This window comes from Stegostoma tigrinum, chromosome 38 (assembly GCF_030684315.1).
Source record: "Stegostoma tigrinum isolate sSteTig4 chromosome 38, sSteTig4.hap1, whole genome shotgun sequence".
Taxonomy (NCBI): domain Eukaryota; kingdom Metazoa; phylum Chordata; class Chondrichthyes; order Orectolobiformes; family Stegostomatidae; genus Stegostoma; species Stegostoma tigrinum.
In genome coordinates this window covers 12,949,683-12,963,143 of record NC_081391.1, presented here as the reverse complement: position 1 = coordinate 12,963,143, position 13,461 = coordinate 12,949,683, and the positions used below count along the sequence as shown (strand labels likewise).

At 45.0% G+C, this 13,461-nt stretch overlaps 1 protein-coding gene across 3 annotated transcripts in view; it reads left to right on the top strand.

The window, feature by feature from the left end:
• Positions 1–5,112: 5,112 nt before the first annotated feature.
• LOC125447313 (cytohesin-3-like) overlaps positions 5,113–13,461 on the top strand; it is a 77,481-nt gene continuing 69,132 nt past the window's right edge. For all 3 annotated transcript variants that reach the window (XM_059640608.1, XM_048521634.2, XM_048521632.2), the window contains exon 1: positions 5,113–5,308. Coding sequence is in view for 2 of the 3 variants with exons in the window: in XM_048521634.2 (XP_048377591.1) it covers positions 5,290–5,308 (19 nt within the window). In the remaining variant the exon portion in view is untranslated. The remainder of the gene's footprint in view (positions 5,309–13,461) is intronic.

Below are 13,461 nucleotides of genomic sequence, written 5' to 3'. Positions count from 1 at the left end.
TATAAGACCAGAAGATATAGGGACAGAACATTTGGCCCATTGAGTCTGCTTCACCATTCGATCATGGTTAATATGTTTCTCAACCCCATTCTCCTGCCTTCTCCCCATGTCCGCTTACTAATCAAGAACTGATCTATTTCTGTCTTAAATACAGTCCATGACCTGGCCTCCACAGCCCTCTGTGGCAATGAGTTCCACAGATTCTCCATTCTTTGGCTGAAGAAATTCCTCCTCATCTCAGTTCTGAAGGGTTGTCCATTCACTCAGAGATTATGCCTTTGGGTCCCAATCTCTCCACTAGGGGAAATATCTTCTCCACACCCACTCTAACAAGGCCTCTCAGTATTCTGTAAGTTTCAATAAGGCCCATCCTTACCTTTCTAAACTCTACAGAGCACAGACCCAGAATCATCGTCTGCTCCTTGTACAAAAAACCCTTCATCCTTGGGATCATTCTTGGAAGCCTCATCCAGATCCCCCCCTACATCAGTCTACAAAACTGCTCACAATAACCCAAATGCAGCCTGATCAGAGCCTTATGCACCCTCAGCAGTACTTCTCTACTCTTGTATTCTCTTGAAACGAATGCTAACATTGCCTTCTGAAATTATTGCATAGAGGCCAGTAACTCATCACCAAGACACCCTTTTATTTACATGTGGACTGTACATGAGCTGTGACTAATCAGCCCCTTGACTGAAGTGAGATAACACAATGTAGAGCTGGATGAACACAGCAGGCCAGGCAGCATCAGAGGAGCAAGAAAGCTAACGTTTCGGATAGCTCCTACTATATCCTAAACTGAAGTGACCTTCTGAATCCGAGATAACACAGTATGAAGCTGGATGAACATAACAGGCCAAGTAGCATCAGAGGACCAGGAAAGCTGATGTTTCGGGTCAAGATCATTCTTCTCAACCTGAAACTTCAAAATTTCCTGCTCCACTGATGCTGCTAGGCCTGCTGTCTCATCTAGCTTCACACCGTGTTATCTCAGATTCTCCAGCATTGGCAGTTCCTACTATCTCTGACCTTCTGAATCTCCCGTTTATATCTGTCAGCCAAGGCTCCCCGTTTAGCTCAGATTATCAACCCCAATCAGGGATCTCATAGTCAATGAGCTCCACTTGGCCATGGTTCCAAACTGCACCTGCCTATCTTCAAGTGAACCTGCATCTTAACCCTAAGAGAATGCTGAGCTAGGACTCCCAAGTCCCTTAGTGTTTCAGATTTCAGAAGGAATTCCTGCACTTTTTTAAAACTCAGAAGTGGCAGTTCCAGCTTGGAGGATTCACCCGCTGTTTTCAGCCAGGGTATGGGTTATCCTACTTCTCCTCCAATTAAATTGATGCTTCCCCACCTTTCACAGCCTAACACACACAGCACACCCCCTGCTCAATGTTAAAAATAGAATCACTTGGCTGCAGTCTTCATAAATGGTCCTGCCAAAGTTGCTTAAATCCTGAGTGTCCCTGTCTTCTGCAGGTCTTTCAATGCCCAATCTTTCATGTTCATGTCTTTCATCAACACTTCAATTTTTTTCTCTTTTTTGGCCTTAATTAAGGTCCGTGCCTCTCCAAAACTGCAGCTCATGTTTAAGCCGTTTTTTTCTAGGCTTTACTTTGTCCCTTGCAGCTCTGCCTTGTGGAGCCTATTCACAACGGAAGTTTGAGAAGACAATTTACATTTTCTTTCCAGCATGATCCTTGCATTATTTTTGTAAACCACTTCTCCACTTCTCTCAGAGACTTTTATCTTTAAACCTAGAGGCCTCAGTCATGCCTTACAGAGCTTTCCTCTGGAAAGTATTTGCTTCTTCACTGTGTCCGAGCTGCGATGCTCTTCCCAGCCCACACTGCTTTCTGTTGGCCTGGTACTGGCTCTGGGGTGAAACTCTCCTTCTGGGTGTTGTCTTTGCCCTGCTCCTGCTCCCACAACCACAGCTGATTTCTTGAAGCAACAATGCTCTTAAAGCAGTAACACATTCAAGATGTTCAGGGTCAAATAGAATTTGAATCCACGCCATTGCTTGTCATCTGGTTGCCATCAGTTGGTGGCTTGTGGTAGGGACAGTTTGCAACTGGGGCTAAATATCAGTGATAGAGAATAGACTGTTAGATGGTCCTAACCAGCAGAGGCACCAGTCTTACATAAGCAGGCAAAGTTTACAGTTTTTCTTAATCAACCTATTCACAGATGTTATTACACCTGTGGAGCAGGTTGGACTTAAACCCAGGTCTCCTGATCCAGAGATATGGGCACTACTCCTGCATCACAAGTGCTCCTATAGTTAACTGCATGATAGCAATAGGTACAATTATACATAACTTGAACCATCAGGAGCCTGGTATGTTACATCTGTCATCATCAGGGCACAGTGCAAGACTTGGCTTCCCAACAAAAGACTTGTAACATCTTCAAGAAGCAGGTGAAGACTCTGTGTCCGTACTCAATGAGGTCTAAAAGGATGATTGGGGGGTGGGGGGGAACTGGGTGGAATCTGATTGAAATTTACAGAATAATGAGATGCCTGGATAGAGTGGACGTGGAGAAAATATTTCCACTAGTAGGAGAGACTAGGACCCAAAGGCACAGCCTCAGAGTGAAGGGTCGACCCCTTAGAACTGAGATGAGGAGGAATTGCTTCAGCCAGAGGATGGTTAATCTGTGGGACTCACTGCCACAGAGAGCTGTGGAGGGCCAAGTCACTGAGTGTATTTAAGACAGAGATAGACAGGATCTTGATTAGTAAGGGGATCAAAGGTTATGGAGGAAAGTCAGGAGAATGGGGTTGAGAAACATATCAGCCATGGTTGAGTGATGGAACAGGCTCGATGGACTGAATGGCCTAGTTCTGCTCCTGCATCTTATGGTTGGATTATGGGGTCTTTTTCAGGTTAGGTGAAGCAAATGGGACTGCATCATGAACTATCAAAACTATTATCTCATACAACGATCAGGACTTAAAGTAACCTTGTAACAGCAGCAGACTGGTTCCAGCGATGATTCTGATTGACAAACTCCTTTGGATAGATTTGTATCTTTGCTGACTTGGTGTTAATTGGGAGCGATGGACACGCGTGCCTGATTTTCACTAAACTGACGTCTGCAAGCTCAATAAAGATGAAGGGATTATCAGTAGTCAGATTCTCTCTGAAGCTGTGCAGCTAACAGAGGACATCAGAGAGGCCTGCATAAATATTTAGCCAATGCTAAAGCCTGTCTCATCTTTCAAACTGGCCTCTTGGACGCAACAATGCGTTCAACAATTTTAGACGCTAACCCCTGCCCCTTTCTCTTTGTTGGTTTCTTATTTCTGTCTCATTTTTCTTTCCCTCATTTCTTCTACACTAGAATTAGAATTAGGTTTAGTTTTCAAGTACAAAAATCGAGGCACATAGTGAAACACATACAACACTGCCCCACACGGCACCATTTTAGGTAGAAAGTACCTAGTTACAAATCTTAGAGACTAAAATAGGTTAGGTATAAAAATAGAGAAATAAAGAAACTAAAACTTCCACATTACAGTCCTTCACAGTATATATTAGGAAAATGATGAAATTAAGCCCAAAGATAAATGATAAATGGAAGATGGGGCCCATTTGGAACTCTACCATTTCTATTTCTCTAGAGACACCTTTTGGTTCTTTCTCCCTCACGGTGATACACACTGCTGCCTCACAGAACCAGAGAACCAGGTTCGATTCTACCCTCAGATAACAGTCTGTGTGGAGTTTGTACATTTTCCCTGGGTTTCCTCCCACATTCCAATGATGTACCTGCTAGGTGGATTGGCCATGGGAAATAGCCCCATAGTGTCCAGGCGTGTGTAAATTAGATGGATTAGATGTGGTGGATGCAGGGATGCAGGGGGATGGGATGCTCTTCAGAAGGGCAGTGTGGGCTTGTTGGGCCAAATGGCCTGTTTCCACACTGTAGGGATTCTACATTCAGCTCTTCTAATTTCAGGCTTTGCTGTTGAGCACTGTTGCCTACTTCACAGTCCGCCTAGCATCTGGACAAGTACATTGTTCGTAAAACTTCCAGGAAAGGGCAGTGTTGCCTTTTTAATCAACATTCACTCCATTCCATTGCATTCAGGAAAAGTTTCCGTGCCTGAAATTAAGTACATTTCTCTCCCAGACATGCCAGGGACTGAGGACGGTCAGTAACCCAGAGCAATGCCAGATGGAAGGACCATATTGGGCCCCTTGAGCCTGCTCCCCACTTTAGCATTCAAAATTCTGCGCCATGCCACTTGTTGTAAACTGGTGTTCCGAGACTTTCTACCATCATGGGAATATAACAAATAGGAGCAGTAGGCCATTCAGCCCCTTGAATCTGTTCCAGCTGTCAATAAAACATGGTGGATCCGGTTGTGGGCGATCCTGATGTCACCCGTAACCCTGGGCTCTCTTATTAGAGAATCATAGAATCCTTGTAGTGTGCAAGCTGGCTATTCAGCCCATTGAGTCCATACCAACCCTCTGAAGAGCATCCCACCTAGACCCAGCCCCCTACCCCATCCCTGTAACCCCCGCATTTCCCACGGCTAACCCACCCTAACCCGCACAGCCCTGGCTACTGTGGGGCAATTTGGCATGGCCAGTCTACCCTAAACTGCACACCTTTGGGCTGTGGGAATCTTAACAAAATCTCTGTTTAACTCAGGCCTGACAATATTCAACAAATTCCACTGTTCATGAGGCGAAAGACTTCCAAGAAACTAACGACCCCCAAAGTAATGGAGACGGCTTGACTTTGTCTGCCTTGTCTGAACCTATCTGAATCTCATAAGCCCCTATCAAATTTTCTACCTCAACCTCCCTCAATCGCTGCAGGAACGAGCCCCAGCCCTTCGAGTTATATACCTTAAGCCCTGCGTCCATTCTGCTAAAATCTCCTCTCTACACTTGGAGTTAAATTGCACCTAACCACGCTCCGATCCAGCCAAGCTTCTCACTGTAAAGTCCCTTGCCACAGCGCTGACGCTGCTGCACAGCCCATAATTTGCTTCATTCAAAGGTTTATGGTAACTGCTGAAAACAAAAGTGGCGTATGCCCTAACCGGCCCAGGAGGAAGTAGCTGTGATCATACAGCTGAGGGTCAGTGCACGTTGAACCTTCAGAAGTGTGACCGGAGATTCTGAAGGCTGTTTCTCTCCTCAGGGGGTTAGAATCACACACAGGCCAGTCCATCGCAACTCCCTGGGCATCTCCAGCACGTTGCTACTCCTCAGCACTGGACCGAGAGCTGAAGAGTTTCACGGAGAAGCGGAAGCAGCCATGGAGGATACCCAAGAAAGTAGGTGGAGCATTATTTTCATTTTCCCCTACTGTCCACTGACTGCTTGCTGGTCTGGTTGGTTCATTGTTGCAGGCAGCACTGAGACCAGCAGCACAGGAAGATCCCAAACCCTACCCCCTACTCCTGACCATTTCCCCTTTGTACCTGGTGTTCCCTCCACCACCCCCACCAGCTGAAGTGCTCGGACCTCAAGTGGGAACCCAGCTGTGATGCACCACAAGGTTGAATGGCTGTTGGCAATTGGAGTGAAAGGATGGCAGTGGGTATTTGAGGTACTTTTTAGCCGGGGGTGGGGTGTCCCACTCTATGCCAGGTGACAATTGGATGGAACAAGTGAGTTATTTGTGAAGGGAGTATTTTGAAACTTGGTGCTTGCTTTCAGCTTTGCAGCTTTTGGTGTTGCGGTGGGGACCTAAGAAGAGATGCTGCTGACATGACAGCCTTGTGAAAGTACCCTGCAATTGGACACATAGGTTAGGGTTCCAGATTTTGGACAGACTGAGGAAACTCTGCTCGTTTTCTTGAAGGTTGTGATTAGACAGTTTGGTGAAGGGACTGAAACATTGAGTAAGGGACATGAGAAAAAAACACAGAGACCATGCATTTATTCAGAGATCATCACAAAACCCTTTCGAAGCATAATATTCTGCGATACACAGCAACCACGGAATCTCCACAGTGCAGAAAAGGGCCATTCAGCCCACCATTCTGCACAAGGCCGCCAAAGAAAGTATCCCATCCAGATTAACCCCACCCTCCCCATCCTGTCCCTGTAACGCTGCATTTCTCATGGCTAACACATCCAGCCTGCACATCCCTGAATGCTACGGGCAATTTAGCATGGCCAACCTACCTAACCTGCAAATCGTTGATCTGTGGAGGAAACTGGAGCACCCGGAGGAATCCCTTGCAGACACGGGGAGAATGTGCAAATAGACAGTCGCCCAAGGGTGGAATCGAACCCAGGCCCCTGGCGCTGTGAGCCAGCCACTAAGTCACTGAAGCAGTTTGCATGTAGCACATGGAGATAGTAGGCATGTTTTCATAGCTATGGGAGTCAGTTAGCACAGCTGATAGGTTTGTGATACAGGCCGGTACTGATAGTGTGGGTTTGATCTCTGCTCTGGTTGACGTTATCATAAAGGTCCTATCTTCTCAACCTCCTGCCTGAGAGGTAGTGACCATCAGGCTAAACTCACCACCAGTCACCTCTCTAATGACAGAGTGGGACCATGTTAAAGCTATAAGACGAGGGAGATAGTCAACTAAGTCGTTTAAGCAGATTTGGTTGATGGAGACCAGTTGAACAGGACAAAGGGAGAAAAATCTCTTCTTCAACAATCAGCACAGGATTCTTTATATCCACTAGAGACAGGAGATAGATTCCTTCTTATATACCCCACTGTACCTCTGACAATGCAGCCCTCCCTCAGCACAGCACGAGGAATGGTCAGCCCTGATAAGGTGCGCTGATATTCTGGGGACCCAGGTTCGAATCCCAGCATGGCAGAATGTGAATTCAATAAAATATCTGGAATTAAGAGTTGAATGATGACAGTGAATCCGTTGCTGATTGTTGGGAAAAACCCATCTGGTTCCCTATTGTCCTTTAGGGAAGGAAACTGCTGTCCTTACCTGGTCTGGGCCAACGTGTGACAACCCTCAGCAATGTGGGTGACTCTTAAGTGCCCTCTAGGCAATTAGGGATAGTCAATAAACACTGACCTAACCTAAAATGCTGACACCCACATCCCATGAATGAATAAAATAAAAACTAGATCGACCTGTGACACTGAAAAGCCATTCTGATTCCAACGATGACGTGCGAATATGAGAAATGGCCACTTACAGAGGACAGACTGCAAGGTTCCTTCACACCTATGAGTTGGAGAGATGTCTGGACAGGAAAAGAGTCACTTTAGATGTGGTGAATCGAGTCTGAGTAGAGCAGGCCTCGTTGTTATGGAAACTGGGGTTATGAGTAAGCTAGGACAGCCAGATAAATTGCGCCTCAATGCAGGGCCTGTGGTATCTCTGTTGGTTTTGCATTCGTGTAAATACAGAGAGAGGTGGGTGAGTTCTCACAGACATTTCCACTTGAACTGCACTGCTCCATCGCTTTAGGATCACCACTCAGCCCCTGCAACAGCCAGAACAAGTCGCATTTATCTAGCGCCTTTAGTCCCAACACAGACCAATAACCCAATAAATCCTTTCATAAAACATGCCATTAATATATTAAAGAAAGCTCAGCCCTTTCTAAGTACAAGGTCCTTTACTTTAGATATGAGGGGAAGATATTAGAGTGAATTTTCCATGACGATCAGATTGTCACTTTGATCACTTTTATTTAACCTCTTCTGGAACTTGTGTTTCTGGTCAGAACTTCCAGTTCCAATCCCTACTGTTCACGTCTGTTGAGAGGGTCCAGGCGAACAGAGCACAGGATCAGACCTGGATGGAGGTCAAGCCTTTCCACACAATAACTGCGACACTCTAGAATTCCAACTTAACATCTCATCTGAAAGATTTCACCTCTGACAGTACAGTACTCCGTCAGCACTGATCCACGGAGAGTGTGGCTCTCCCTCAGTACTGACCCTCTGACAGTGCAGCACTCCCTCAGCTCTGATCCACTGACAGTGCGGCACCCCCTCAGTACTGACCCTCCAACAGTGCGGCACTCGCTCAGTACCGACCGTCTGACAGTGTGGCACTCCCTCAGCACTGACCCTCCGACAGTGTGGCACCCCATCAGTACTGACCGTCTGACAGTGCGGCACTCCCTCAGTACTGAACCTCCGACAGTGCGGCACTCCCTCAGTACTGACCCTCTGACAGTGTGGCACTCCCTCAGTACTACATGAAGATGGTCATGTTGCAGTCTGTATTTTGAACTGGTGGCATGTGGGTTTAGTCTCTGCGTATGAAAAGGTAATAATTAACTTGTCAGTATTTCTAGAGCCATGGTTTCAAATCAGAATGTGTCAGTTAGCAGCTACAGGTGTCCTCATGGAGTGATAATTTGATTATATTGAAAAGTATAAGCTTGCTTTTGGTTTAGAAGAATCAAAAATGTTCTTCCTTCTGCTCAGGGAATCTCATGGATTGGAAAGATTTCAGAATAGCCCACAGAAGAATTGATTGGCACCAGATGTAGGAACAGTTTTTCCTGATAAAAGGAATTATTCAGAACAGTTAGGAGCTGGATCATTTCAGGATTTAATTTTAAAAATTCCATTTCAGTAGTGTTTGGTTGGAAACCTGAAGTGGTTATTTTAAACCTGGAAAGTTTAAGCTCAATTGTGTAGATAATTATGGAAAAGATTATCAAACTCTCATGACTGGGAATTGAAAGCAACAGATAAGTAGAGAAGTCAAACCTGTTATTTCAGTAATTTAAAGTGATGGCATTCAGATAGAAGGGACTTTGTTCTACCATGTACTTTAAAATCTTTCAAAATGTACTAAATGTACATCTTGGTTTGGTCTATTTTATCCTAGCTTGTTTCGTTTTACTGTTAACACCAAATCTGCAGCATTGCATATTTGTGTTTCAGTGAAAGGCCACTATGTTAAATAAAAATAAAACAGAATCTGATCTATCAAACCAGATTTCAGTCTGGGATCTGATGTGTCCAATGATACCTTCAGCAAGGATCATAGAATTGGGTAGCAATGGGTGGCAGAGTGGCTCAGCGGTTAGCACTGCAGCCTCACAGCAACAGGGACTTGGGTTCGGTTCCAGCCTCGGGTGACTGTAGGTGTGGAGTTTGCACATTCTCCCAGCGTCTGCACGGGTTTCCTCCGGGTGCTCTGGTTTCCTGCCACAGTCCAAAGATGTGCAGGCTAGGGTGGATTGGAGATGTCATGTTGCCTATATTGTCCAGGGATGTGCATACTAGGTGTTAGCCATGGAAATGCATGCTTACAGGGATAGGACCCTGTCTGTGGAGGGTCAGTGTGGATCTGATGGGCTGAATGCCCTGCTTCCATACTATAGGGATTATATGATCTGAAGCACCTGCAGACTGAGAACTTTGACACTCCTGCTCTGTTTGCAGGTGATTGTTTGAGACTCACAACAATTCTACTGTTAAACATTATCTCTCACATCTTCAGAACGTCTGCATCTGTGCGTGTAGAGGAAATTGATACCCAATATAACTGATGTAGATAGTGTCATATCCGTTGACTGGTTCAGCACAGTTATCTATGCAATCCTCTTCGACAACTTGCATTGTTATGCTTAAATTAGAAGGGGCGAACCAATTTGTTTTCATGTTCCACTCCTCCAATAATCACAACAAAATTTAAAATTAAAAAATAGAGGTGATCCTGCCAGTTTGTATTTACACATCAGAGTTCGTACAGATCAGTACCAGAAACAAGTCAGACAGGGCTCTTAAGTAATGGCTAACATGTTTGTTAAATTTACACAAGCAAGGAGGACAGCATGGTGGCTCAGTGGTTAGAACTGCTACCTCACAGTGCAGAGACCCAGAATCAATCCCACAGCCTGTGTGGAGTTTGCACGTTCTCCTTGTGTCTGAGTGGGTTTCTTCAAAGTCCTCTGGTTTCCTCCCCTCTCCAGCCCAAAAAAATGTGCAGGTTAGGGGGATTGGCCGTGCTAAATTGCCCCATAGCGCACAAGCTGGGGCGATAAGCCACGGGAAATGCAGCGTGACAGGGATACGTTCGGCCTGTGTGCCATGCTGTTTGGTGGGTTTGTGTGGGCTTAAGAGGGCTGAATGGCCTGGTCTTACACTCTAGGGATTTTATTAGCAAAAGGTTTAAACAGCAGTTTCATACAACATGCTTCTTGAAAAGAAGAACACACAAACAGAAAAAGTGTTATCTGGGAAGCATTTTTCAATTAATTGATAAATTCAGAAAAAAAAATCCAGATTGTTCCAAATATTTTGCAGGTCACTTTGTGCAACAGAAACTTTTGGTATGAGGATTTTGCCCTGGATCAGGTGTGGCTAGCTGAGTTATTTTCATCTGGAGACAATTGAGTTGGTTCAGACTTTTCCCTAACTCTACTTGTGGTGATGAGGCATTCCGGTGAGTTTTCAACTACTGTACTTTGGTGAGAAAGATTTCAAGGAAATAGAGAGAAAGGGTGAATGCTGTCATTCCAGGTCGGTTTTCACTCTTGGTGGCTGCATTCAAATCCAACAATTTTGCTGCACCCAAAAACTCATGAGACCTCTTTCTGAATGTGTTTTGGACAATAGTGACACCAACTGATCTTTCCAAATGCTGAGAATTTCCTTGTCGTTACCAGCCTCCTTTCGCTTTGTAAAATATTCCTTCCAAGAAGCCCAGGGTGGGGAAATACGCTCAGTAGGTGACCGAAATGAACAGACAGCACGTCTTCGTAACAGTGTGTATGTGTTATGCAAAATGGTCGGTAAACTTCTGAAGAAGAAATTTTACTCAGATGATCTGTAGCCTATTGATGGAAATATGGTTGACACTTCAGGTTAGAATAAGGCTGACCAACAGAGTGAAAATGTTGAAATCTCGTGAGTAAGGAATTGGATCAGCGCCCATCTCATAAACAGCAAATGTGGAAAGTTTCAGTTCATAAAATATTGCAAATGGCAACAAGGTTGGGGCTAGGAGAGAGCAATGAGAATTTCACTGGTTCTGCAGTGATTAACAGGGCACTATTCATGTAATATAGAACAGTACAGCACAGGAACAGGCCCTTTGGCCTACCAAGACTGTGTTGACCAGGATGACATTTAATCTGCCTGCAAATGGCCTCTTTCCATCTATTGTCTGGATGTTTTTGTTTTATTTATTCACTCACAGGTTGAGGGTGTCACTGGATTGGCCAGTATTTACTGCCAACCCTAATTGCCCAGAGGGCAGTTAAGTTGCAATGATACTGTGGGTCTGTAGTCACATGAACCAGCTCAGTTATGTTCATGTTTCTGTGTCTATCTAAATACTTTAATCTTGTAGTTCAAATGATAGTGTCGTGTCAATGCTGTTGCTTTAATAATCTAAGGGTACCAGCGAATGCTTTGGGAAAATTGGCTCAAATCTCACTGTGGTAACTGACAGGTTCTAATTTTAACAAGTTAAAAAATTGTTAGTGTTGAACACTAGTCTCAGTAATCGTAACAACAAAACCGTCATCAATTGTTATTAAACTTCATCTGAGTCGCTAATATCCTTCAGGGAGGGTAATTGCCATCCCTCCCTGGTCTGGGTTACATGTGACTCCAGGCCAACAGCAATGTTGCTGACTCTTAACCACCCTCTGAAGTGCCCTGGCATGCCTTTCAGTCAAAGGGAAAGTCGAGATGGGTTACAAATACTACACCCACATCTGATAAACCAAAGTAACAGTCCGACACAAAACAGTTACACTCACACATGAATATGCTGTTCCCATTTCTTAGCTTCTTATGTTTCAACAGTTAACCAATGCTAAAAACACGTAGTTGAAATGCATTTAGTGTTAAAACCATATCCATAGAATGGTTAAGAGTGAATCTGCCAGTTATAGAATTGCAGAAGCACATAGATTGGAAACAGACCCTTCAGTCCAACCAGACCACGCCGACCATAACCCCAAACTGAACTAGTCCCACTTTCTGTGCTACCCCTAGCCCCCCAAACATTTCTCATGCATGCACTTATCCAAGTGTCTTTTAAACATTGTAACTGTACCCACATCCATCACTTCCTCTGGAAGTTCATTCCACACACAAACCACCCTCTGGGTAAAAAAATTGCCCCTCATGTCTTTTTAAAAAACTTTCTCCTTTCACCTTAAAAATCTTCCTTCCAGTCTTTAAATCACCAACATAAGGAAAAGACACTTGTCATTCACTTTATCTAGCACCTGCATGATTGATGGAGGTAAGACCCACCTGTGCTTCAGTGATAAAAGTCCCAGCATCTCCTTAAAACTCAAACCGTCCAATCCTGGCAGCATCCTGGTAAATATTTTCTGAATCCTTTCCTGCTTAATAATATCCTTCCTATAACAGGGAGACCAGAATAAGAACTGTATTATGTTTCTGAGTTAATTGATGCTGGCCCTACAAACACACCATTGGCTCAAGACGGGAATAACCAGCCTTAACTATTGCTTTTCACTGGGACCCCGTGGGCAGCATGTAGAGAGCATTATCATCCATGAATCCCTCATTATCAACAACCTGGAGCTACTATTGACCAGAAACTGAACTGGACTCACCACATAAACACAGTGGCTACAAGAACAGGTCAGAGTCTAGGGGTCCTGCAGTAAGTAACTCACCTCCTGACTCCCCAAAGCCTGTCCATCATCTACGAGGTACAAGTTAGGAGTGTGATGGAATACTCCCCACTTGCCTGGATGGGTGCAGCTCCAACAGCTCTCAAGAAGTTTGACACCATCCGGGACAAAGCAGCCCGTTTGATTGGCACCACATCTACAAACATTCACTCCCTCCACCGTTGACACTCAGTAGCAGCAGTGTGTACTATCTACAAGATGCACTGCAGAAATTCACCAAAGATCCTCAGACAGCACCTTCCAAACCCATGACCACTTCCATCTAGAAGGACAAGGGCAGCTGATACAATGGAACGCCACCCCCTGCAAGTTCCCCTCCGAGCCCCTCACCCTCCTGACTTGGAAATATATCGCCGTTGTGTTGCTGGGTCAAAATCCTGGAATTCCCTCCCTAAGGGCACTGTGGGTAAACCTTCAGCACATGGACTGCAGTGGAGCAAGTAGGCAGCTTGCCACCGCCTTCTTGAGGGGCAACTAGGGACGGGCAACAAACCCAGCCAGAAATGCCCATGTGCCACCAGTGAACAATATAAAAGATGGAACTCACACAGACACAGAACGAAGCTCAGCCTTGGAATTTTGAACAGTTGGATGACTGTTTCTACCAAGGCTCAGAATTGAGGAATGTCTCCTTCAACGTGACACAGCAGAGAGACCAGCCCCGTGTATGACTGCAGCTCAGCAGAAAGTCAGCTCCATCACTGGAGAAAATTGGTCTAGCACTGGTAGAAAGAAATCTGAAAGCAAAGGCTGAAGAAGTTGAGATTTCTCTGGACTCTGGGAACTTGTGAAAAAGGTGGCTCGTTGAAAATGAATCGCTGATTTCCGATGTATATGGAATGAAAGA